Source organism: Nerophis ophidion, linkage group LG04 (genome assembly GCF_033978795.1).
Source record: "Nerophis ophidion isolate RoL-2023_Sa linkage group LG04, RoL_Noph_v1.0, whole genome shotgun sequence".
Lineage (NCBI taxonomy): Eukaryota > Metazoa > Chordata > Actinopteri > Syngnathiformes > Syngnathidae > Nerophis > Nerophis ophidion.
Genome location: NC_084614.1, coordinates 59075993 through 59102939, shown reverse-complemented (window position 1 = coordinate 59102939; position 26947 = coordinate 59075993). Strand labels below are relative to the sequence as shown.

At 39.7% G+C, this 26947-nt stretch overlaps 1 protein-coding gene across 2 annotated transcripts in view; it reads left to right on the top strand.

The window, feature by feature from the left end:
• LOC133551658 (serine/threonine-protein kinase 32A-like) overlaps positions 1-26947 on the top strand; it is a 159520-nt gene that overhangs the window by 106680 nt on the left and 25893 nt on the right. For both annotated transcript variants that reach the window (XM_061898605.1, XM_061898604.1), the window contains exons 6-11: positions 1954-1991; positions 9199-9288; positions 9384-9487; positions 14206-14322; positions 17962-18087; positions 24443-24571. In XM_061898605.1, coding sequence (XP_061754589.1) covers positions 1954-1991; positions 9199-9288; positions 9384-9487; positions 14206-14322; positions 17962-18087; positions 24443-24571 — 604 coding nt within the window. The remainder of the gene's footprint in view (positions 1-1953; positions 1992-9198; positions 9289-9383; positions 9488-14205; positions 14323-17961; positions 18088-24442; positions 24572-26947) is intronic.

Below are 26947 nucleotides of genomic sequence, written 5' to 3'. Positions count from 1 at the left end.
ATATTTCCATTTAGATGAAAAATGACCATAAACCCCACAAAGAAACGGGGCGGGGGGACCAGGAGCAAGCATATTTTTCTGGGTTTTTGTTTGCCATTTCCGGGTCCTCAATGGCAGTCAAAGTGTAGCAACTTGTCGAAATACCTAGTCAGACTTCTCCTGTTCAGGCGAAAGGCAGGATTTATGATCTAAAGTAAAATTCAAGGGAGCAAGGTAGTGAGGAAATAACACTGATAGTTGGTTAATATTCAAGTCAAGGAATGTCAAAATGCAGTGTTATTGCCGCTTTTTGAATGGTTATTTATTGGATTTTATGGGCGAAATAGAGAACCTTCTATTGTCTCCAGTGTAAGCGGACTTTTATTTTATTTACGTTAGGTTATTTACGTTAAAATGTTTAAAAAAAATAAAAATAAACATCCGTCGTCATGTCCTCTATAACGATTGTGAACGATAGGCAAAATTCCCCCACAAAAGTGCATTTCCCTTTAAGAGACACACTCCTCTGCGGACAGGCTTAGTAGAGCAGCTTCGTGTGCGCTATCAAGTTTGCACGTGTTTTAATACACTGTCATGAGCATTTGGGCCGTGTAGCTCGGTTGGTAGAGTGGGCGTGCCAGCAACTTGAGGGTTCCAGGTTCGATCCCCGCTTCCGCCATCCTCGTCACTGCCGCTGTGTCCTTGGACAAGACACTTTACCCACCTGCTCCCAGTGTCACCCACACTGGTTTAAAAATGGACTTTAGATATTGGGTTTCACTATGCAATGCGCTTTGAGCCACTAGAGAAAAGCGCTATATAAATATAATTAACTTCACATTCATGTCAGGTTGTATTAATGTTTCCTTTCCAGCGCTCTTACTTATCGGTCCATATCCTGTCTGCCCTTTTTCTCAGCCACTTTACCTGTGGCTTGAGAGCTGCTTCTCCTCACCTGCTCTTGATTACGTGTTAGGTGGTCCCTAACCAATATGTCCTGACGCAGTGTCCCAAGGATAGAAGGCGACACTGGTTTGTTGACTGATATTTACGGTGTGTCTTTGGATTTATTTTTTTTCCTAATAAAAAGTCTGCACTTTGCCTACCTTCTCTGCATCTAGGGGTCACGTCGCCAGCAATCATGATCCACCTTGTCACAAACCTTTATTTTAGCCCATTGAGTATCATATCAAGATAAATATCGATGACTACTCAATGACATCCCAGTGATTCAACAATGAAGGAAGATTTCTTTCTTTACACATTTCTGTCTCTCCCCTACTGGCAGCCTTTGAGGCAAATGTCAGCTAATTAGGGCTTACATTGCCGACATTTCTCACCACTCCCACCTGAGCACCGAGACCCCTTGATACGGCGGTGCAGCCCCATGCACAAAACCCAGGTCAGCGTGGCCTTTGATATGCGAAATACCAGTAGCTTCCTGCAGGGTAGCTGACTGTAATGAGAGGAAGCAGAAAGAGATGGCTCTTATTAAAATGAACTTTACATTCACATGAATGTCCTGTCATTAGGAGTTTAAAATAGCACCTCAACGTCATCATTTATGCTAACATAAAAACCACTGGCAATTTTATAACATTTTTACTTTGTGATTAAGGTGGATTTTGCGAGTACTGCCTCTGCATGTCCTCAACAATAGTGTTGAATTTTATACTAAAAAAATTGCCCTAGTGTGTGAATGTGAGTGTGAATGTTGTCTGTCTATCTGTGTTGGCCCTGCGATAAGGTGGCGACATGTCCAGGGTGTACCCCGCCTTCCACACGATTATAGCTGAGACAGGCACCAGCGACCCCAAAGGGAATAAGCGTTAGGAAATGGATGGATGGATGGATATTAGGAATACAATTGTATGCAAATTTCCTTTTATCTTTATTGTATAGCCCATGACGCAGTAAAAAAAAAAAAAAAAGGTAATCTCATCTCTATTCTCTGTGTTGTCATTCTCCCTGCAGAGACATCAAGCCTGACAACGTACTACTGGATGAACATGGTAAGCTCCTTTTTTAAAGCGTGATTGGTCATTCATGCCTATTAAATAGCACTGATTGTCGGAACGCTGCAATTCCATTATTAGTAACTGTCAATTTAGTGGGATTTAGCACAAAAGGTTGCATACAGCATTTACTTCGGGTCTTTAAAGGGATAAGTGTAATGCCTGTTCGGCATTGTGGTGCCGGGTTCGATTCCCTCGAGGATGCGTCAAAACGACGAACACAACAAAGGTAAGATATAACCAATTTATTCTAAATAACAGAAGGAGAGCTATAACAACACTGGAGCTAACAAAAAGCAAACCAAAGACGCTAGTATGTGAACTAGGAGATACAAAATAGGAAATTAAACTGGCACGTTGGCACACAAAAATGAGTAAATAAAACATTTAGCATGTGAGCTAATAACGAGGTGCGTAGCGTGAGAACACGGGAAAATAGTAGGAATTGTGTGAAAGCAAACGATCAAAACAGACGTATAGTTGCGTGAGAGCAAACTATGAACCCAGGCGGAAGAATGAAAAGAGGAAGGCTTATAAAGGGAAGGTGACTATTTGTAGCAGGTGTGCGGGACCGTGAGTAGCAGGTGAACTAATGAGTGACCATGGTGACGGAACAAACAGGAAATAAGAGGTAGAATGACGGAGTGATACAACAATGGAAACTAAACAATAATATGAGAAGATCTGAGTACGGATCTTAACAATAAGCGCACCAAAATAGCCGAACAATACCACCTAAAACCAAAAGTAATGTCCCATTAATGCCTATTAAATAGCACTGATTGTCTGAACGCTGCAATTCCATCATTAGTAACTGTCAATTTAGTGGGATTCAGCACAAAAGGTTGCATATAGCATTTACTTCGGGTCTTTAAAGGGATAAGTGTAACTCCTGTTCGGCATTGTGGTGCCGGGTTCGATTCCCTCGAGGATGCGTCAAAACGAAGAACACAACAAAGGTAAGATATAACCAATTTATTCTAAATAACAGAAGGAGAGCTATAACAACACTGGAGCTAACAAAAAGCAAACCAAAGACGGTAGTATGTGAACTAGGAGATACAAAATAGGAAATTTAACTGGCACGTTGGCACACAAAAAGGAGTAAATAAAACATTTAGCATGTGAGCTAATGACGAGGTGCGTAGCATGAGAGCTCGGGAAAATAGTAGGGATTGCGTGAAAGCAAACGATCAAAACAGACGTATAGTTGCGTGAGAGCAAACTAAGAACCCAGGCGGAAGAATGAAAAGAGGAAGGCTTATAAAGGGAAGGTGATTATTTGTAGCAGGTGTGCGGTACCGTGAGTAGCAGGTGAACTAATGAGTGACCATGGTGACGGAACAAACAGGAAATAAGAAGTAGAATGACGGAGTGATACAACAATGGAAACAATAAACAATAATATGAGAAGATCTGAGTACGGATCTTAACAATAAGCGCACCAAAATAGCCGAAAAATACCACCTAAAACCAAAATTAATGTCCCACTGTTACCAGGGCTTAGCAAAAAAGATGCTAAGGTGAATAAAAGCTAATTTAATAGCGGTGTTTATGTTTAAATATCCATAGAGATATCAAATAAAAGCTGAGGCGATTATCTGGGACATCATCACACCAGCTTTGTTAATGACAGTTTGAGTGTTTGTATATGATACAAAGTCTTTAAAGTTCCTGTGTAGTCAAATGACCTGCATAAATCCATAGTGGAGTTATTATTGAAAATAATCAGTATAGTACGTGATGTATTTTTCCTATTACTACTAGTAGGCAGTTGCAAGGAGAGAGAGAGCATTTAAATATAGAACAATAAATACTGCACACAGAGGATGAAACGTCAACAGTTATAATCCTGGTCAACTCGATGAGATAATCTGTTAAACCATTGTACAGCCATAAAGGGACTTCTGTGGCGATGGTGTAAAAAAAATGCCCATTCCAAATCCAGCAAAGGGGAAAAAAGACAGAAGAGGGGAGAAGATGAGAGTTAGCACTATTAAATATGAATATTATTCATGGAGCTCGCTTTTACTTGGTAAATGGGTTGTACTTGTATAGCGCTTTTTATACCTTATTTTAAAGGCCTACTGAAACCCACAACTACCGACCACGCAGTCTGATAGTTTATATATCAATGATGAAATATTAACGTTGCAACACATGCCAATACGGCCGGTTTAGTCTACTAAATTACAATTTAAAATTTCCCGCGGAGTTTCCTGTTGAAAACGTCGCGGAATGATGACGCGTATGATGACGCGTGTTTGTGACGTTATTGGTTGGAGGGGACATATTAGCCCAGCACTACTTACGGCTAAAAGTCGTCTCTTTTCATCGCGCAATTACACAGTGTTTTGGACATCTGTGTTGCTGAATCTTTTTCAATTTTTTCAATTAATAATGGAGACGTCAAAGAAGAATGCTGTTGGTGGAAAGCAGTGGATTGCAGCTGCCTTTAGCACCGTAACACAGCCGGTGTTTCTTTGTTTGTTGTGAAGCTTTAACACAGAGCGGTCAAGCGAACAAGCAGCAAGTTTTTGGATGGGAAAATTGTGATATTAAGTCGGCTCTTACCGGAGACTTGAGTGCATTACGTGACCTCATCCTGCAGCTCAAAAAGGCAGCCATGATCTTGGCTCCTCGGCTTCTCTCAGAGACACTGGCGTTCACCGCAGCCATCCGAATTTCAGATATGTTTTTATAATATCACTAAAATACTATTAACACAATAAGCAGATAAGGGATTTTCCAGAATTATCCTAGTAAATGTGTCTAATTACATCTGAAACTCTCCCACTGCCGCTGCCTGGAGCCGTCGCCTTTTCTTTTTTTTTGCTTCACTCTAACTTTCCTCATCCATGAATCTTTCATCCTCACTCAAATTAATGGGGAAATCGTTGCTTTCTCGGTCCGAATTGCTCTTTCTGCTGGTGGCTCACATTATAAACAATGTGAGGATGTGAGGAGCCCTCACACCGGTGACGTCACGCGCACATCGTCTGCTACTTTCGGTACAGGCAAGGCTTTTTTATTAGCGACCAAAAGTTGCGAACTTTATCGTCGATGTTCTCTACTACATCCTTTCAGCAAAAATATGTCAATATCGCGAAATGATCAAGTATGACACATAGAATGGACCTGCTATCCCCGTTTAAAAAACAAAATCTCATTTCAGTAGGCCTTTAAGGAACTTAAAGCGTTTCGACACTATTTCCACATTCACCCATTCACACACACACATTCACACACTGATGGTGGGAGCCACCATGCACGACGCTAACCAGGACCCTTTAGGAGCAAGGGTGAAGTGTCTTGCCCAAGGACACAACGGACGTGACTAGGATGGTAGAAGGTGGGGATTGAACCAGTAACCCTCAAATTGCTGGCACGACCACTCTCCCAACTTCGCCACGCCGTCCCCCCCGCTGCGTCAGCCCATCTGTCAAAAAATTTACAAAGCCAGTCTCTCCTCAATTGTTAATTAATAAATAGAAACAAATTAATAAGAAACTTGAGGTAAATGTAACGGATCCATGAAGAGGAGATAACATGTTTTAAAGGTGTCATACTTATATATTTAAAATGTTTCTACATTCAAAATACTTCATTGTGGTCTACATACAGTAACTACATAACATGTAATGATGGTTCTTTGATCAAAGTTTTGCATTGATCATGTTTTACAAACCATCTTCGAACCTCTACAGACTGCGCCGTTTGGTTTTTGAACAATATTTGAGTTCTCAATATTGGGTTAAAATCGTATGTCTTTTTTGAGTTGATATTTGCGGACCGGGCAGTATTGTTGAGCAACTTCTGTGGTAAATACCGTATTTCCGGACTATAGAACGCACTGGTATATAAGCAGCAACCGCAACATTTTTTAACAACATTTTTTTTCCCCATACATTAGCCGCAAAGGACTAAAAGCTGCAGATATACATTATGAAATGAGTTATTTGCACAAAGATTTTTTTGATGTTTATCTACTTACCTTAATTTTTTACAAACGCCACCTGTAACATGGCAGTAAAACGGCTGATCAAACAAAACAGACGTCATTGTTTTGGATCCACTAGCTGCGGCATGGCGTAGTGGGTAGAGCGGCCATGCCAGAAACCTGAGGGTTGCAAGTTCGCTTCCCACCTATTGACATCCAAATCGCTGCCGTTGTGTTCTTGGGCAGGACACTTCACCCTTTGCCCCTGGTGCCGCTCACACTGGTGAATGAATGATTGGTGGTGGTCGGAGGGGCCGTAGGCGCAAACTGGCAGCCACGCTTCCGTCAGTCTACCCCAGGGCAGCTGTGGCTACAGATGTAGCTTACCACCACCAGGTGTGAATGAATGATGGGTTCCCACTTCACTGTGAGCGCTTTGAGTATCTAACAATAGAAAAGCGTGATATAAATCTAATCCATTATTATTATTATTATAGCACTCAAGTCAGAAAAAAGGACTTAATAAATCCACGCTCTCGTTTTGGTGAATTTTATTTGTGAAATTTGAACAATATGAAAATAATGCCGTTGTGAGGTAATAAGTGTCCGCTCTGAGGTTGGTAGGTTGTGAGTTCAAACCACGGCCGAGTCATACCAAAGACTATACAAATTGGACCCAATACCGCTCTGTTTGGCACTCAGCATCAAGGGTTGGAATTGGGGGTTAAATCACCAAAAATTATTCTCGGGCGCGGCCACTGCTGCTGCTCACTGCTCCCCTCGCCTCCCAGGGGGTGATCAATGGGGATGGGTCAAATGCAGAGAATATTTTCGCCACACCTTGTGTGTGTGTGACAATCATTTGTACTTTAACTTTAATACTAACACATGTTAGCATATTAGCTAATGTTAACGAAGTCATCTTAATTAGATCATGATAGCACATATGACATATAAACAGTGACAGTTTAAAACCAGTAAGTCTGAATTATTTTAGTTCTATTGTAAAACTTGGAGATATCAATGCAGAAACCATACATGTGACGGTTTAGTACTTGTAGGTATGAATAGTTTTGGTTATATTGTAAAACTTGAAGCGATGAATGAAAAAAAATATACGAGTAGAAACGCTAGGAACAAAAAGTAGACTAAACGGCACTTTTACTTCTGGTTCAAAGCATTAAGCAGAAGGAAATACTGGAGTGAGCGTAGTGATTGCAGTGAACCAACTTGTCCAAAAGATAAACAAAAACATATATTTTCAGTGTCTCTGCAGGTGTTTTAAGAAAACTTTTTGTTGAATAAAAAACACTGTGGTCATTGGCGAAGAAAAATCCATCAATTTGCCACACTTTTTTATAAGTGTAGGAATACTACCAGAATACACAAGAGTCATGTACAAAACGTACAACCTTGCATTTCACACTTAATATATGTGACACATTTAACACTTTAAATTTCACATTAGAATTTACACACACCGTCTAATCTGGAGGGATGCAGCCACAACACAAAAAGTGTCCTAAAAGTGATAAAATAAAATCATGGACACGAGATTCAATGATTGGATGGATTCAAATATTGGGGAACAATACCAGACAAAACAAAGGGAACAAAACATGTCTTGAAAATGGCTAATCGGGTCATATTCTGTTACGCACTGGCATCATCGCGGTAGTTGAGACCCCAAGATGTGGAGACAGGAGACATGAGATAGTGTGCAGCTAAAAGTGTATTTAATAAACAGAAAAACAAAAACTATGGCGACAGGGAAGTGCACAAGAAGCAGCAAAAGCCAAGGCTAAAGAGCACTTACATCCGTAGTCGCAAAGCACAAATACCAGTAACAAAAAAAAACTATGACCCGGCCTCGACTAAGCAGTGAGGCTGGCTTATAAAGCCTTCTGTTTAAGATTGGCAGCAGGTGAGAATACTAATCACTAATCACAAGCAGGTGGTGAGAACAGTGTGCAGAAGCTGTGGTAAAGCTACTGCAATATAACAAAACAAGAGCGCTCAACAGGAACAAAACACCCAACACAGGCAAAAAACACCACAAAACCAAAAGGGATGACCTTATAAAACAGGTCATGACAATATTCAGTCTTAAAGGCCTACTGAAACCCACTGCTACCCACCACGCAGTCTGATAGTTTATATATCAATGATGACATATTAACATTGCAACACATGCCAATACGGCCTTTTTAGTTTACTAAATTGCAATTTTAAATTTCCCGCGGAGTTTCTTGTTGAAAACGTCGCGGAATGATGACGCGTGCGTGTGACGTTACGGACTGTCAAAAAATATTAGCGCAGCACCACTTGCGGCTAAAAGTCGTCCCTTTTCATCGCGCAATAAAACAGTATTCTGGACATCTGTGTTGCTGATTCTTTTGCAATTTGTTCAATTAATAATGGAGAAGTCAAAGTAGAAAGATGGAGTTCGGAAGCTTTAGCCTTTAGCCACACAAACACACAGTGATTCCTTGTTTAAAATTCCCGGATGTGAAGCTTTACTATGGATCAGAGCGGTCAAGCGAACATGGATCCTGACCACTTGTCAACCGGCAGGTTTCGGTGAGAAAATTGTGTTAAAAAGTCGCCTCTTACCGGACGTCTGTGGAGTTTGCGCGGACTTTGTATCTGCCGTGACTTCCCTCAGACACTGGCCTCAAGACACCCGTGGACACACCCCTCCGACTATCAGGTACTATTTAATCTCACTAAAACACTAGCAACACAATAGAAAGATAAGGGATTTCCCAGAATTATCCTAGTAAATGTGTCTAAAAACATCAGAATCCGTCCCAATGCAATCGCTTTTTTTTAAAACTTTATTTTATTTTTAAAAAATTTTTCTAGTCCTTCGCTATCAATATCATCATCCACGAATCTTTCATCCCCGCTCAAATTAATGGGGAAATTGTCGTGTTCTCGGTCCGAATAGCTCTTGCTGCTGGAGGCTCCCATTATAAACAATGTGAGGATGTTAGGAGCCATCACCTTTGTGACGTCATCGTCTGCGACTTCCGGTAAAGGCAAGGCTTTTTTATCAGCACCAAAAGTTGCGAACTTTATCGTCGATGTTCTCTACTAAATCCTTTCAGCAAAAATATGGCAATATCGCGAAATGATCAAATATGACACATAGAATGGACCTGCTATCCCCGTTTAAATAAGAAAATCTCATTTCAGTAGGCCTTTAAATTCTTGCCACTACAGCTTTTTATTGATGTAAATTGTGTAAACCTTTTTCAACAGGTCACGTCCACCTAACAGACTTCAACATTGCAGCCATTGTAAAAGACGACCTAAAGGCGACATCCATTGCAGGGACCAAGCCATACATGGGTGAGAAAACAAGTGTTTGCTCTTGAATGCCCCCAAAATGCAAAGCAGTGCACGAATACTTAATATTCCATGGTTGGTCGTTGGTACCATGGCAGCTCCTGAGCTCTTTCAGACATTCGAAGGCTCCCACCCCGGCTACTCCTTCTCAGTGGACTGGTGGTCATTGGGCATCACGGCTTACGAGCTGCTCCGAGGGCAGGTAGGAAACAAGCATCAAGTTGAGCGAGCCAGACCTGTCGTCTCCGGTCTCCATAAAAACAGAAGGGAATCCATCCATCCATCCATTTTCTACCGCTTATTCCCTTTTGGGGTCGCGGGGGGCGCTGGCGCCTATCTCAGCTACAATCAGAAGGCAATAATAAAGCTGAAATTGAATTTTGCATTTAGATTGACCTTAGTGGTAAAGACGCTTGAACATTTTAGTCACGCCGCGAGACGGATGGCTCCGGGAGAATATGGAAATATATTCACGGTTATTTTGGGAGGCGTGTAATTGTAATTGATTCCCTCAAATGGGGTTTTATTTATTTCTGCTCGGGCTCATCTGGAGGACTTGAACTCAAATGTCATGGAATTAAAGACGATGCATAATCCTGCCACTCAATCTTCATATATCCCATTAAGATATATTACTGCCACCCAGAGTCGTGTATTAAGAGAGTATGGCCAACTCGGTTTCAGGCAATCTCCTCCATGATTGGTCAAAAGGCACGTGATTACATGGCGCCATGACGACTGCCAACTTCGAGCTAATGCTATGCGTTTGCAGTGATTCCTCGTTCGTTTTTCGAAGTGTAAAAATGCCCTGTTGTGCAACATGGGGCTGCTTCACCCACGACAGTTGTGGAAAGCTTTTACATTGCTCTCAACCCGGAAAGAAGACGAGCAAGGGAAGTAAAGGTTCGCCATCAAAACTAGACTGATTACGGCGTCTTGTGAGAGGTAAACACATGACACGATGTCTGCGTTTTCTTCAGGAGAGAACACACAGAAACTAATACAAATAATAACAGCAGAAATGAACAAATTAAATAGATGATAAAAACATAATATCTTTGAATCTCAGTAAAACTAAAATAATGCAATTCGGTAGCAGCAGAAGACAAAGTCAAACATAAATATAAATAGACAGATATTAAATGGGTAAAAATAAAACAAAATTGTGGGTGTAAAAATAGATGAGAAAAATGATACGGAAATCTCATACAAAATACACGAAGTGGTAAAAAAAAAACATCAATGACTCGATGAGGCAATTCCTGAAGGAATTGCCTGTGAATGCTCCAATGCTGAAGTTGACTGAAATCCTAGAATTTTTAAATAATTGTTGAAGTAATGCACACAATTCACAAACAAGCTGAATATTTTGAAGTTGGAACCATTTAAATCACATGAAAAATGTGAGAGTTTTGCAACTTTGAGTAATGTCTCATTAATTTCCACAGGAATTTCCCCGAAATGTGGGAATTTCGGGAAAAGCAGGATTTTTTTTTTTAATTATAAGAAACTTCAATGGTCTGAACAAGTTGAAATGATTGGTGTTGGAATTCTTCAAATTGGTCAAGAAATAGTGAAATAGTAAAAATTTTAATTAAGAAATGATATTAAGGAATTCCTGTAATTTTGAGAAACCCCGGAATTTTTATAGTTTAAAAAACAACTTTGCTTTTTGTCTTAATTAAGAGGAATATTTGGACAGTGAAACAATTGAAGTGGGTTAAAAAATGTGGAATAGGAGTAGTCGCCAAAAAAAAAGGTCAAAAAAGGGTTTGAAAAAATGGGAATTCTGAGAATTCCTGGAATTTTTTTGAACTTGGAAAATTAATAGTTTCAAATTCCAGAATGAGTGGAATATGGTAAAGCTGGAATAGTTTTAATTGGTTGAAAAATGTGGAAATGGTGGAAGTTTGAAAGATGGCCAAATTATTTTGAATGGTAAAAATGTCCTGTAAAACCTGGAATTCCGGGAAATCTGGGAATTTTTGGAATTTGTTAAGGGAAATCCCTTGATTCGGTTTGAATCAGGTGAAAAATGTGGAAGACAGAGCGTGCCAAAATCTGGAGAATAAATATATTAATTTTGGTGTAGAAAACCAAAGCATTCACACAATGAATAAAGTAAAATGTGTTGCGGACCAAAAATTACTCCATATTCTTCTTTACTGCTCGCCAGTGTTACCATGTCTTAGTTTTTTGCAGAAATATGGAGAAATAAGTACAAAAGTACACTTATTTCACTTAATATGTTACATAAAGAAAGATCACTTATAATAAAACATAATGAGTCATGCCTACACTGATTACACATACATTGGAGGCAGCCACCACAGTTGACAGACTTCATACAAAAGTCACAATTTCTCCGTGATTGTTGGTCCAAAGCCAACTAAAATTTTGGTCAAATGAGGGTAATACGTTTTTAGTTTTTTCTGGTCGCTCTGTGTATTTTTTTATGTTTATTGCGGCGTCAGGTGCGCGTTCAAGTGCCTGCTGGTCACGAACCACTGCGGGAATGTAGCAGCAGAGTGCCTCAAATACTCTCGCAAAATTATACTTTTGCGAAATAAAAGCATGTTTTGTTGTAAGTTTATGAGCTGATTTAGACTTATTATTTTGTTTTATTTCATCAGGCAAAATAACGTCATCACGATAGTAATTGCATGTATTCAGGCGCAGCCACACATCCTCCTTGGTAGCAGTAATGGCGCCTGTTGTTTAGTTGGCCATACTCTCTTTATACACCACTCTGCTGTCACCTATAGCAGTGGTCCCCAACCACCGGGCCGCAGAATTTTTTTTTATTAAAAAAATAAATAAATAAATAAATTATTATTATTTTATTTTTTATTTGTTTTATTAAATCAATATAAAAAACACAATATACACTTACAATTAGTGCACCAACCACAAAAACCTCCCTTTTTCATGACAAAGAAGAAAAATAAATAAAATAAAATAAATAAAATAAAAGACCCCCACCCCCAGGGCCGCGGGACAAATTATTAAGGGTTGACCGGTCCCCGGATAAAAAAAGGTTGGAGACCACTGACCTATAGGACTTGGGTCAACAAGTCACAAAATATTTCTATGTTTTAATCGCCTGCTTTTCTTAGTGGTTTGAGACTCAACAATGAAAGTAAGGATGTCCTGATCTACATTTATGGCCTCTGATCGGATTTCCAATCCCGATCAAATATTTTGACATTATAGAACTGAGAATGTTTTCTAGCAAGTTTCTATAGTAAACACAATAACAAATTTATTAATTTTTTTTTTATGACATTTAGAATTGGCTTGTATTGTTGTAAACTGGATATGTCATACGTGTACCATTACTGTTACGCGATCTCCCTCCAGTGGTACGCCAAAGAATCGCCTAATTGAAGTACAATGTTTTTTTTTCCTATGTACAATTTCAAACACAGTGTGACTGTTCAAACTGTGTTACAGTGGTCAAAAATTTTAGATATACCTGTTAAATCAAACCTCTGCCTTGAATACCTATGCCTACTACGCTACTGTAGTTTAATGTCTGTCAATATGGTGGTACTTGAAGAGCCAAGTTTTTTCTGAAGTAATACTCGGTAAAAAAAAAAAAATGTTTAAAGTTTAAAAACCACTGGGATAATGTAATAAATTTGAGTTATTTAATGTTACATGCAGGGACAAATGGTAGAAAATGGATGGATGGATGGATGGATGGATGGATGGATGGATGGATGGATGGATGGATGGATGGATGGATGGATGGATAAATGTAATGCTACATTAAAAAATTTAACAAAATACTACAAAGTGGCCAATGCCCAATAACTACACAAAAGCAAAAACTACTATTGGCTCTCATTTAATTTGTTTGGGTTTTGCCCTTCAAGCCTTCCTGTATCCAGAGACTCACTCGCTGAGTTTGTAAACAATAACAAAAATTAAAAAACACATTTTTTTTTTGTAATAATATATTTTTTTAAATAACTTAAGTAACAGTTTTATACTGAGACAATACAAGGTATCGATAGTCTCGACATCTGAATCGATCACCCCTACTTAACATTGAAACTTTAGCGGTTAGCTTCTCGTGTCGTCCTGCTTGGTGTGTGTGTGTGTGTGTGTGTGTGTGTGTGTGTGTGTGTGTGTGTGTGTGTGTGTGTGTGTGTGTGTGTGTGTGTGTGTGTGTGTGTGTGCGTGTGTGCTTAGCCATTCCTTTTCCTCTAGTCTTCCAGTGATAATGATAATTGGAAGAAATTTAGTTCATCTCCCGCAATGGTGGTGAAGGTTACTATCTTAGGAGCGGCTTCGCACTGTGTATAGGCGGCGCGTACGTTGCAGCTTGCTCTCAAATTTGAACCGGTGTTCTGGCAAGACATGCACCTTCCTGCATGTGCGTAACACCTAATTTAGAAATATAACCGTGTCCCCCTGACCGTACAATTTACTTTGAAGGAATCTTTCACATGAGTACAATCTTTAGCAATATAAACACTGGTACACAGTTGCGGTAAGTATCGGCTGGGCTCGGCGGCTCATTTGCCAATCAGTTAAAAAAAAATGCTAATATCACCCCACTTGGTCATTGCTAATGAAAATGTTAATGCATATAATCTCAGTTCCAATGCTTATCATTAACTTAACATTAGAATGTTTAAGGAAAGTGGCAAATCAAACACATGATCACAAGAGCAAGGATTCTAATACATCAACTGAAGAAACTGGGCACAAAATCTATCTCAAAATGATCCCTTTTCTTGTGTCATTTTTCCTTATTGGGGGCAGAAAATGAACAGAACCAGAGGCAGTAGGAGGGGAGGACTAGAACAAGTTCCTGATTGCTTTTAAGACTACTTTGTCAAAGAAACTCCTGTGGACAGTTGAACAGCATACGTTTCTAAGATATACTCTCGTCTCCTCGGTGGGTTACAGAGGCCGTACGTGATGAGGTCCAGCACACCAGCCAATGAGATCCTTCACACCTTCCATAAGGTCCACCTCAGCTTCCCAGCAGCCTGGTCCACGGAGATGAAATCACTTCTTAGAAAGGTACAACCAGACTCAACATGACTCATCTTCATTCTACACCCGTGATGGTGTTGTTGCATCTTCTGTCTGCCTCTAGTGTCTCTTTTTTATTGGTCATGCTATTTTTGTTTGGAACATGCTTAACAAGAACCTCATTTGAATATACAGTCCCTCCAAGAATTTGCAATGTTGCGATCGTGCAAATTCATACAAATTTAACCAATTATATGCAGCCTCACACCCTTGTCCAAAGCCCGCAACTTCCAGCACATTTTGGCTAATCAATGTCAATTCCGGCAATCAAACTTGCCTCTGAGGAGCACTCATATGTGGACTGTCTAATCAAAACTTATGTTTGTTGTAAAGACAAAGGAGGAACAACATCATGTTAAAATATATCAATTCTTCAAAGCTCAAACTGCACAATTGTTGTCCTTCCGCGTATCGTTCGGACCTACTTCTGGTTTCTGTCTGCAGCGCTAAGCCTTCTGGGTAATGCAGTATATAAACCTTTAACATCCTTAAGACCTTGTTTACATGTATTTATATATATATTCAACCTTTATTTATCTTCAACTCTGCTCCCTTGGACTAGAGTGTGTACCACTTTGTTGTCGTCATTTCCTAAAATGTTGTTCTCCTCAGCCCTTCCTGATAACCTCTCGAGGAACTCAGAAAAAAGGTTTATCCTTTTCGCGATTTGAATGGTTCGTACAGCCGAAAACAAATGGCGCCTGAGAACGGACGCTGCTTGTACACCACGCATATTTAATGAGCCGGACGTTGCTTCTTTATATATATATATATATATATATATATATATATATATATATATATATATATATATATATATATATATATATATATATATATATACATATATATATATATATATATATATATATATATACATATAAATATATATATATATATATATGAAAAGGTTACAAGAAACATAGATATCTGAAACAGTTATCCAATGTATGCATCATAGTGTTTGTAGCCAAAGCTAATTTACAACACTTGTCCACAACAACAAAAACAGATCAAACACTATTAAAAATAGGAAAATAAGAAGAGTAAGGCAAAGAGGAGTCGATAATAATGATAATAGTAATAATACAGACAAAGTGCAAACTAGATAAAATCCAAGCAATAGACATGAAATAAAAACAACAGTCACTTGTATACCCTTTTAATCCAATATAGCATCCATCCATTTTCTACGGCATTTCCCTTTTGGGGTCGCGGGAGGTATTGGAGCCTATCTCAGCTGCATTCGGGATGAAGGCGGGTACACCCTGGACAAGTCGCCACCTCATCACAGGGCCAACACAGATAGACAGACAACATTCACACTCACATTGACACACTAGGGCCAATTTAGTGTTGCCAATCAACCTATCCCCAGGTGCATGTCTTTGGAGGTGGGAGGAAGCCGGAGTACCCGGATGGAACCCACGCAGTCACGGAGAGAACATGCAAACTCCACACAGAAAGATCCCAAGCCCGGGATTGAACCCAGGACTACTCAGGACCTTCGTATTGTGAGGCACATGCACTAACCCCTTACCCCTTCTCCACCGTGCTGCCCTATAGCAGACATGATAGCAAATAAGACTACTAAACTGTATTGTCATAAATTCCATCCATCCATCCATCCATCTTCTTCCACTAATCCGAGGTCGGGTCGCGGGGGAAGCGGCCTAAGCAGGGAACCCCAGACTTTCCTCTCCCCAGCCACTTCGTCCAGCTCTTCCCGGGGGATCCCGAGGCGTCCCCAGGCCAGCTGGGAGACATAGTCTTCCCAACGTGTCCTGGGTCTTCCCCGTGGCCTCCTCCCTAGGGAGGCGTTCGGGTGGCATCCTGACCAGATGTCCAAACCACCTCATCTGGCTTCTCTTGATGTGGAGGAGCAGCGGCTTTACTTTGAGTCCCTCCCGGTTGGCAGAGCTTCTCACCCTATCTCTAAGAAAGAGCCCCGCCACCCAGCGGAGGAAACTGATTTTGGCCGCTTGAAGCTCATGACCATAGGTGAGGATGGGAACATAGATCGACCGGTAAATTGAGAGCTTTGCCTTCCGGCTCAGCTCCTTCTTCACCACAACGGATCGATACAGCGTCCGCATTACTGAAGACGCCGCACGGATCCGCCTGTCGATCTCACGACCCACTCTTCCCTCACTTGTGAACAAGACTCCTAGGTACTTGAACTCCTCCACTTGGGGGTAGGGTCTCCTCCCCAACCCGGAGATGGCATTCCACCCTTTTCCGGGCGAGAACCATGGACTCGGACTTGGAGGTGCTGATTCTCACTCGGCTGCGGACCGATCCAGTGAGAGCTGAAGATCCCGGCCAGATGAAGCCAAGAGGACCACATCATCTGCAAAAAGCAGAGACCTAATCCCGCGGCCACCAAACCGGAACCCCTCAACACCTTCACTGTGCCTAGAAATTCTGTCCATAAAAGTTATGAACAGTTAGTTGTCATATATGGTACAGCAAAATAGACTCTTGTACACACAGTTCTTAATCCCAACCACCAACCTGTGAAAATACTACAACTGGTTTGATGATACTGAAGTGAAGATGAATTTATGAGGATGAAACATGTAAACAGGTACTGGACAGCACTGCGTAGTTCAGATGTGTTTTTGGTATTTTTTAATTTAGACATGATTATGGTTGAAAATGCTTATATTTAGGCCAAAAATACATAAAAATTGCAATATAGTGAAGTCAACTTCTAAGCGAGATTTGTTAACTTCAAAGGACACTGGTTTTTAGGAGTATGTGTCGTTAATTTATCTCAGCTGGTTGATGTAGGGGTGCAATGAGAGCGTTAACGTATTACCTTGCGCAGCGCAAAGGACACAACTCCGCTGTTGCTGCTTCTGTGATCTTCACCTATAGGAACCAATGTTCTCATGTAAAGGAAACACGCAAAGTAACACCGCTTTGCCTCGTGAAGACGGGATGAAACAAAGCGCTTATAATGAAGTGTCTGGGGTCCATTGCTCTTTTTTGCATTAAGCCTCCTGTAACACCTCGTCAGCTGCTAAGGCTTGAGCCGGAGTACGTGGGCTTAGTCTTGGCAGCCATCCACTGCAGTCTTAACTGTTGCATTGCTCCTTGATCAGACTCCCTGCACCTCATTGCCAATTCCAACCGCATCAATGTGTGTGTTTGTGTGTGTGTGTGTGTGTGTGTGTGTGTGTGTGTGTGTGTGTGTGTGCGTGTGTGTGTGTGTGTGTGTGTGTGTGTGTGTGTGAGTGTGTGTGTGTGTGTGTGTGTGTGTGTGTGTGTGTGTGTGTGTGTGTGTGTGTGTGTGTGTGTGTGTGTGTGTGTGTGTGTGAGCAACTGAAAGTGTGTGTAACGGGTGTTAAGAGAGCAAAAGGGCAGAATTCCAGGTACAACATATTTGAACATTATCCTTCACTCTTCACAACGTGCCCAACTCACCTCAATCGCTATTTGCTTTTATATTGAACTTGTTGTCTTTTGCCCCTCTCACTCTCCCTTTCTTGCACCCTCTGTCTCCTTCCCCAGCTACATATCCTCATTCTCAGGCTGCGCGTGTCTCAGCGGGGACTGTGTCTCTCTGTGGAGAAGCAGGTATTTTTTTTTCTCTTCTAAACGGACTCTTTCTGTCCCTTTCAGTTGCTGTGCATAGACGTCCAGAAGCGCATTTCCTCTCTAGCGGAGCTGCAGGATCTGGACTGCATGTCGGACGTCATCTGGGACACTGTGCTCAGCAAACTGATTCCCCCAGGCTTTATTCCCAATGTGAGAATCACAAGTCAATGTATAATGTGCTGCTAGAAAGAAATACTCAAAATGAGCTGAACACAGTGTTTTGGTCTCATAGAGAGATAGATACTTTAGATCAGGGATGCCTAAAGTGGGGCCCATGGGGCCAAATTTGTCATGATGTTTGGCCCGCCAAAGGGTGGCTACCAAATTGAATGCATATTCATACTGACCTATTTTAAGATGTACAACCATTGCTTGTATGTCTGCAAGGCTACATTGTAGAAAAAAAAAGTCTGTAGATTTACCGCAAAATCATCAGTGGTAGCATTTTTCCATTTAAAGTAATGCACTGTAAAAACAAAGAATGTGGATTTTATGGTTAAAAAAAAAAAAAGTAGCAGCTCAGTCGCCAGAATTTTGCAGAAAGAATAATCTTGGTACTGTTTTTTTTTTTTAATTTATACTAATGCACTGCAAAACAAATATTGCCAAAGTTTTTATGGTAAAAAAACTGACAGCTAAGTACCACTATTGTTACGTAAAAATAACAGTTTTTTGATTTACAGTAATTTGGTGTGAAAACCACCGTTAATTTTACGGTCATCCTTCCTCTTTGTGGATTTAAATGGGTGTAATTTTTTAACTGTTTTTATTGATTATACATTTTTTATAATATCCACAAGGTTCAATGAGCAGGTTGTTATGTGTGACCTTGTTTGTTAAATTTCTGTGTTGGTTGATTTTTTTTTTTCTGCATCATGACTCGGGAAGGTTGCTCTGATTGGGTCATATAACTAAAAGCTCTGCTGTGCCTTCTTGCGAGTACAATTAATGTTTGAGTAACTTTCGTTGGCCACCAGATGGCGACACACTGGCAGATATTAGACCATTGGCTAGTTGTATATGAGATGGTTTCTCTACACCCGGCCATATTAATTGTGCTTGTTCCGTCTAGTGGGCCTAATTGTAGACGTTGTCTTGCGTGCCAAATACGGCCCGCCGGCGTCTGCAATTTGGCCCGCCGGTCCTAGTATGAATAACCCTGCTTTAAATAGATACTTTAAATACTGTCTATACCTTATGTACTGCAGATACATACATAGATAGCTACTGACCAATGTAGCTAGGTCACTGGTGTATGTGTGTGAATGACAGGAAGAAAAGCTATGTATTGCTTTGGGAAAAGTCTTTTAATGTCGGTTTGCGTGTATACACCTCTAGGATCGAAATACAAAACACCAAAAATACTGTGATATTCGGCTCATTGTAGTAATTGAACGATGCCGCTCGCCTCTAGTCCTGCAGGAGGCAGTAGTTGGTTTCACAATTAGGTTGCAACTTTTTGTCACCCGAGCTCCATATGCCCTCTCTTGACCCCAATGCAAGCGGACTATAACAGCAAAACGAATGATTTTCTTTAGCGTAAGCCTCTACCCCTTACAATTGTTCATGAAAGTTAGGTATTTTTTCGTAATTCTGCTGTTCAACAAACCAACTCCAATCAAAACTTAGTAGAGGCAATTCCTATATTATTTTTTAGCAGTAGTTTACTTGTATTTTACTGTTCCATGAAATGAGAACATACATTTAATCCATAATATAGTACAGGCTTGATCTACTAAAAGTTTACGTGAATTTAAACACGTGCAAGTTTGTTAGTTCACGCTAAGCTGCTCCACTAAGCTTGTGTGCAGAGGATTGTTTTTTAAAAGACCAAAATCGAGAGCGCAGCCCATTAAGCGTGTCTGTCTTCATTTATATACAGACTACATGCTTATTGTAAAGACGGCCACAACACTGGTAGGAGGAGATGCAATTATAATCATTTAGCACTCGCAGTGTGATTTATCAAGGCTAAAACTGTTCTTTGGCAGCTGTTTTTTCATCTTAGTTCACACGTTTGAAATAAATGTGCAAAATGGCTCAGTTACACACACATAGCTGTGAGAAAGGGGGGGAATCCTTTTGCTTTGCTTCGGTACGTAATTAAGACCGCCCTCAAAACGGCGCATTCTGTGGAAATGGTCAGAAAGTGGCTTGAAAACCGTCTGTAAAACCAAATATATGCACATTTTTGACCAAAGCGCAACCATTACATGTTATGCAGACAACAAAGACGGTAAGTGTTTTACGGTAATTTGCAGGAAAAAAAATCACATGACCTTTTAAAGAAGCTGAATAAAACACATTTAATTGATTCATTTTGGGCTTTGCTAGCTTTTTTTGCTGTTAGTTATGAAAAAACACCATCACAAAACCGGCGCCTCCCAGATCGGACCTCAGGCCTGCTAAAAAAAAAAAAAAAAGTTTTTGTTATCTAGATCAGTGTTTCTTAACCATAGGGCATTATTGGGCAGCGAAATTCAGTTTCTCAGGACGCAGCAGTACTCAGTTGTATTACACTTTTCTGCCACTTGTGGCAGTAATGGCAATATCAAACAAATCTGAAGCTTAAGTCATGGAGAAGTTTCTTAGGCGCAAAAAATATGACACATTTTTATTCACAACATTTTATTTACATTTTATTTAAGATTTATACATGTTTTATTGATGTTATTAATGTTGTTTTAGCACTGCGTAATTATATGTAAATTTACTTTTTAATCAGTTATTTGAGTCTCTGTTTTGCAGTATACTTGATTAGTATTCATTTTTGTAATCAGCCTGACCTAATCTTTTTGATTAACACAAGCTTTCCTATCATTTTACAAGGTTTATCCAGTAAGTACATTAGATATTATCACTGAATGTGATTAAAATCAAGACTATGATTACTATTTAAGTGGGCTCGAAGCCAGTAGAAAAGTTGGGCCCCGAGTTCAAAAAGGTTAAGAACCACTGTACCGCCCAGAAATGGTGGTGTGTGCAGCATATTCTACAACATAACAAATCAGCACAGGTTGGACTGCTGCGTAGGGAAATGAGTGTCTCCATGATGTCAGTCGGTTAGTACACGCAAAGACCTCATTTAAGTAAGGCGGTCTATACCACTTTTTCACTTGTTATCAATTGTCTTCACAGATCACGCCCACTATAGTACACACATTTTTATAGTTTGAACTGACTATCTAGCGTGTGTTAACTGGATCTTAGTAGAATAAAGCAATGTCGTCTTACATCCCTGTAATCCACTGGTATTTGCCATCTTTTAGGAGTGTGTTGTCCACTAACCAGAGGGCTGTGAGTTCAAATATTACTTCCTCCATCCCTGTCACTGCAGTTTTTGGGCACTTTGCCCACACTGGGATGAGTGACTGACAAATATGTTCACTGCCCACTGCTCCTCAAGGATGTGTTATAAATGTAGTGCGGGATTTTACTAAACATTGTTTGTTATGTGAAGTGAATTACAAATAAAGTTATAAATAAAGTAAAACTATCAATGAATCTAATTTTACTAGGGCTAATTTTACTAGGGCTGTCAAAACTAACTAACTAACTAACTAACTAACTAACTAACTCATGTGATTAATCAAAATATTGTATTAATCATATATGTACGCAGATTATTCACGCAATGTATTTTGACCAAGCTCCTTTAGTTTATCTGTAGATGGTCACCTTAAAGGGGAACTTCACTTGTATTTTCTATGTATATATGTGATGAAGTAATGGGAACATTTATAAAAACATTTATTATTTACCTATTTTGATCTTTTTAAGTATACAAAGCGCATTCTTTCCTAAAAAACGCATCATGACGTTTGCTTTTTTTCTTCTTCATCACTCATTATTACTCACTGCAGACCTAATGAGTGCCAACAAAAATAATAAGACATCATCGTTGTTATTTGGATGCCAACTGCCAGGATGTTCACACATTTTCTTTTAGATAAAAAATGTCTCATATTCCTCACAAAGAAACGGGGTGGGGGTACAAGTATCTTTTTGTGTTGTCGTCACCAGTTTCGGGTCCTAAATGGCTTTCAAAGTGTACCAACTTATCGGAATACCTACTCCGACTTCTTCTGTCCAGGTGAGATGCATGATTTATGATCTACAATAAACTTACAGGGAGCAAGGAAGCGAGAAAGCAAGAGACCACTCGATGATGTAAACACAGTAGTGATGACAGGGCCACTATAAATAGTGTGTCTGCGTTAGCGCTTATAATAACAATATTACTAATACCTTGGTTAATATTCAAATCACAAAATGTAAATGGAGTATTGTTGGCCCTTTTTGGATGGTTATTTATTGGATTTTATGGGCAGAATAAAATACCTCACATTGGCTACGCTGTAAGCAAACTTTTATTTATGTTTATTTAGTATTTAGAATGCATTCAAAAAAAATCCATCGGCCATCATAATGAGTCCAAACAATAGGCAACATTTTATAAAAAGTTCCGTTCCCCTTGTCTATTGTTCACAATCATTAAAGAGATAAGAAGACAAAACGTTTTTTGTTTTTTTTTTCATTCTAACATATAGAAAACATCTCGTTCTAGGTGGCTACTAATGAAGTTAATGGAAACAATAAATTCTACCACTAAATCACTTTCAAAACACATTCAAAAACCATCAACAATACTTCATTTAGATTAATGTAAACTGTATAAAAACCAAGCTGTAGCAACATTGTTGTTATTACAGCAAACACTGAGGAACTATTTTTCGAGCGTAGTAACACATCGCCATGCTACGGTATTAGCCGTAAAAGCTAACTTCGGCAAGAGATAAGCTAGCCTCTACGTCAACACGAATTGCGTTTGAGTTTGTAATGCACAGAACAGTGTGACAAGACACCAATTTTTACTGACTGAAAAACATGAACAATCATATTACAGTATCTGTAAAGTATTAGCCCACCTTTCATGTTTTGTTTGTACACAGCTGGCCAGAGGGCATATGTACTGTAGTTGTACTAAAATGCATGATGTGCTTGTACCATGGTCGATATTATAGTGACTCACTCAATGGACAGTTGTTAGTCTGGTCCAGCTGGCCGGGGACGTTTCCTGTATATTTTTGGTAAGCAATCCATTTATGTCTAAAAAGCTTGGCTCCATGTTCTATATTTTTAGCATTGTCGCTTGCACCTCATTTTTTTGGCTTCCTTCTGCTCCGTTGTCTCAGCCTCTTTTTCCTGCTCGCTTCTATAAGCAGCAGTATATTCAGCTTCAATAATTTAAGGTTGTGAATCCTCATTTGTCCAAAAAAAAGTAATCTTTGTATTCTGTTACAAAGTCTGCCCTGATTAGAAAACAAACACGCGTTTGTTTCCGGAAGTAGGAGCACACATTTGTTGCCAGAAGTCAGAAGTGTGCTACTATGGAAACGGAAATAAATGCGCTGAAGATATACCGTATTTTTCGGGGTATAAGTCGCTCCGGAGTATAAATCGCACCTACCGAAAATGCATAATAAAGAAAGAAAAAAACATATTTAAAGGTCGCACTGGAGTATAAGTCACAGTTTTGGGGGAAATGTATTTGATAAAACCCAACACCAAGAGTAGACATTTGAAAGGCAATTTAAAATAAATAAAGAATAGTGAACAACAGGCTGAATAAGTGTATGTTATATGACGCATAAATAACCAACTGACAAGGTGCCTGGTATGTTAACGTAACATATTATGGTAAGAGTCATTCAAATAACTATAACATATAGAACATGCTATACGTTTACCAAACAATCTGTCACTCCTAATTGCTAAATCCGATGAAATCTTATACGTCTAGTCTCTTATGTGAATAAGCCAAATATTATTATTTGATATTTAACAGTAATGTGTTAATAATTTCACACATAAGTCGCTCCTTAGTATAAGTTGCAAAAAACCTGCGACTTATAGTCCGAAAAATACGGTAGTTCTGGCATTGATTAAAATGATAAAAATACGGTAAATATTGAACATATGACATATTGTTATGAACATGTCTGTTACTACATTACGTATTGACTTACAGTGTATATATAAAACATTGTTGGAGGGTTTTGAAGGCTAAAACACTGACTCCCATTAGCTGCATCTTTCAAGCTTTTTTATTATCTTTAAAATGGTTTATAAAAATAAAAAAAGACTCATGTTTTTATCAAAAGTCCCAGAAAATTGCAGTTCCCCTTTAGAGGCGGTATGGGGTGTATACGGTCAGTGATACAGCCTGACTGGACATTAGGTAACACTGTTACCGGGTTTCGGTCAAATAAATGTAGTGCAATCATGTAGCCAAAAACATTTTTTTAAATGTTCCTGATTGACATTTAACAAAACAATTTCATTTTTGTCCACATATCGGAGTCTTTTTAAGTTAATTTGAATTGAGCAAGCAGGTAACATCCAGTTATAATAATGATTAATCTTAACTCAAAAGTGTAATAAATCTGATTCATACAAAATAATTAAAAAAAACACAAATTTTTACATTGCTGACTTTTTGCAGAAACGGCGACTAAACTGCGATCCAACGTTTGAGCTGGAGGAGATGATCCTCGAATCCAAACCGCTTCACAAAAAGAAGAAGAGGCTGGCCAGAAAGACGAAGGACCAGGGGTCCAATGGGTCACCACAGGTACCGCTTTCAAAGCCAATAGGAATTGTGCGAGCAGTACAAAGCACATTTTGAAGCACTTGTAAAACATCCGTGGGACTGAGGAAAGTTTGCTGGGCCTTTTAAAAGTGCTAATGAGGGTGTCAAGGACACGTTTTAAAAAGGCTCTCACCGTCACAACAAATGGGTCGCCTGCCTGCCTGCCTGCCCGCTGCCTGACTTTGCAAGGCAAATAATGTGATCGGCCTGCGCTCTTTCAATTTCCCTTACACATAAATCAGCTGCGGTCCTTTGGGTGTTTATACATAACAGAAAAGGGGAGAACTGAAAGGTTAATTTGATCGACCAGTCAAGTGCGACGCCGCCCCAGGTCTCGTGTTTATCTACGCACGTTACACGCTGATGTAAGCGAAGGAAATGACAGTGGCACTGGGAGTGATTTAAGATTTACTTTCATGCAGTAAGGTGATTAACGCTGGGCTAACCACCTCACTTGCAACTGGCTGTCTGTGTGCATCATAAAACTTAGTGCCATCTATGACCGCTTGTCCCGCTCATGGTCGCGGTCCTCTCCCAGGTTTCTCATAGTCATCATTGTCACCGATGTCCCACTGGGTGTGAGTTCTCCTTGCCCTTATGTGGGCTCTACCGAGGATGTCGTTGTGGTTTGTGTTGTGGTTTGTGCAGCCCTTTGAGACACTAGTGATTTAGGGCTATATAAATAATCATTGATTGATTGACACTACTACTATGAGGGAATAATGAACAAGAAATCAAAGATTGAAGTGACAACCTAGCAATCCTGTTTGTGGAAAAGAAGACAGGACAGCCATCAAAACACATTCCATCTCTTTATTAACCGGAGGTAACACAAAATAGTGAGAAGATTCATCAACTGCCGACGCTGGTGGCAAACTGCGGCTGCTAAGCTAACAACAACAGCTGAACTAAAATCCTGCTTGGAGAGTGCTCTCGCTGACATCACTTGGCAAATTGCACCACCTTTTAAAGGCGCACCCACGCACACTCCGTTCTCATGACACATCTGTTAGTTATTTGATTGATTTTTGAGTAACTCATTCATTACTGTCCTTAGCAATCAGTTGCATTAATTAAAGAGTAATTATGTGGGAACCAAATTACTTTTTGATTAAATAATTAGTAAATATATTAATTACTTTTTTAATTAATTTTCCAGACTCAGTTTTTCTAAGGAATCCGTTCCAAAGGGTCTGCCAAAATACACCACGTATGTTAATAATTATAGTTTGACATGCAGAAAACAATGTAAAATGCATATAAATGATGAATGACATGGATAAATCATCATTCAGCATAATTTTTACCTACAATGGAGACTCTTTGAAGACTCACAGGACGAGCGGCGAGGGAGAGAGAACCATGCGGACACTAAAGTTAAAGTTAAATTACCAATGATTGTCACTCACACACACACACACACACACACACTAGGTGTGGCGAAATTATTCTCTGCATTTGACCCATCACCCTTGATCACCCCCTGGGAGGTGAGGGGAGCAGTGAGCAGCAGCGGTGGCCGCGCCCGGGAATCATTTTTGGTAATTTAACCCCCAATTCCAACCCTTGAAGCTAAGTGCCAAGCAGGGAGGTAACGGGTCCCGTTTTTATACCTTTCTACATTATTATTTTTTGAATTCAGTAGTTTTTCCACCTCGTTTATGAAAGTGCTGTATCGTGTATCATCTATATCGCGCAATCCCAGGTGTGACTAATCTTTAAGGCAATTGGAGCACGCCAGGTATATTTAAAATGGTGGACCTTCGTTTAGGGGTGAATTCTCAACAGCACTTTTTGACTTTCAATTATTTCAGTATTGTACAACTTTCTTTGGCCCCATGGTAGCTTGTTTTGCAGACAAAATCAATAAAAATTGCACTGGAGTCCGGTAAATGTTGCATGAAAAAACATACAAGTTTGTTAGGCGCAATATTTGACGGTGAATGAAAACCAAAACATATTTTTGACGAAAATGTAAAAAACTCAGAAAACTAATACCAGCGTATAGTTATAATGTAATATCATTAATGCTCATTGGTTGCCTCCTCGTTTCACTCTTCAGTTTTCTGGACTAGCTCTTTTCTAAGTAAAGGACTAGGAAGTGATCACACTTTAAAAGGCTTATTTTGGATTTTGGTGGTTCTTTCAGGGGTGTTGCTTCCATATGTCATGATCCCACAAGACAAGTCTGGACTCGAGTTCTTGTCCTGTGTTTCCACCATTATTTTCCGTTTTGAAACTCTTATTTGGTATTCCTGTTTGAACCATATGTTACACCTTCCTCACCTTTACCATGAATTGATTAACGTGGACCCTGACTTAAACAAGTTGAAAACTTATTCGGGTGTTACCATTTGG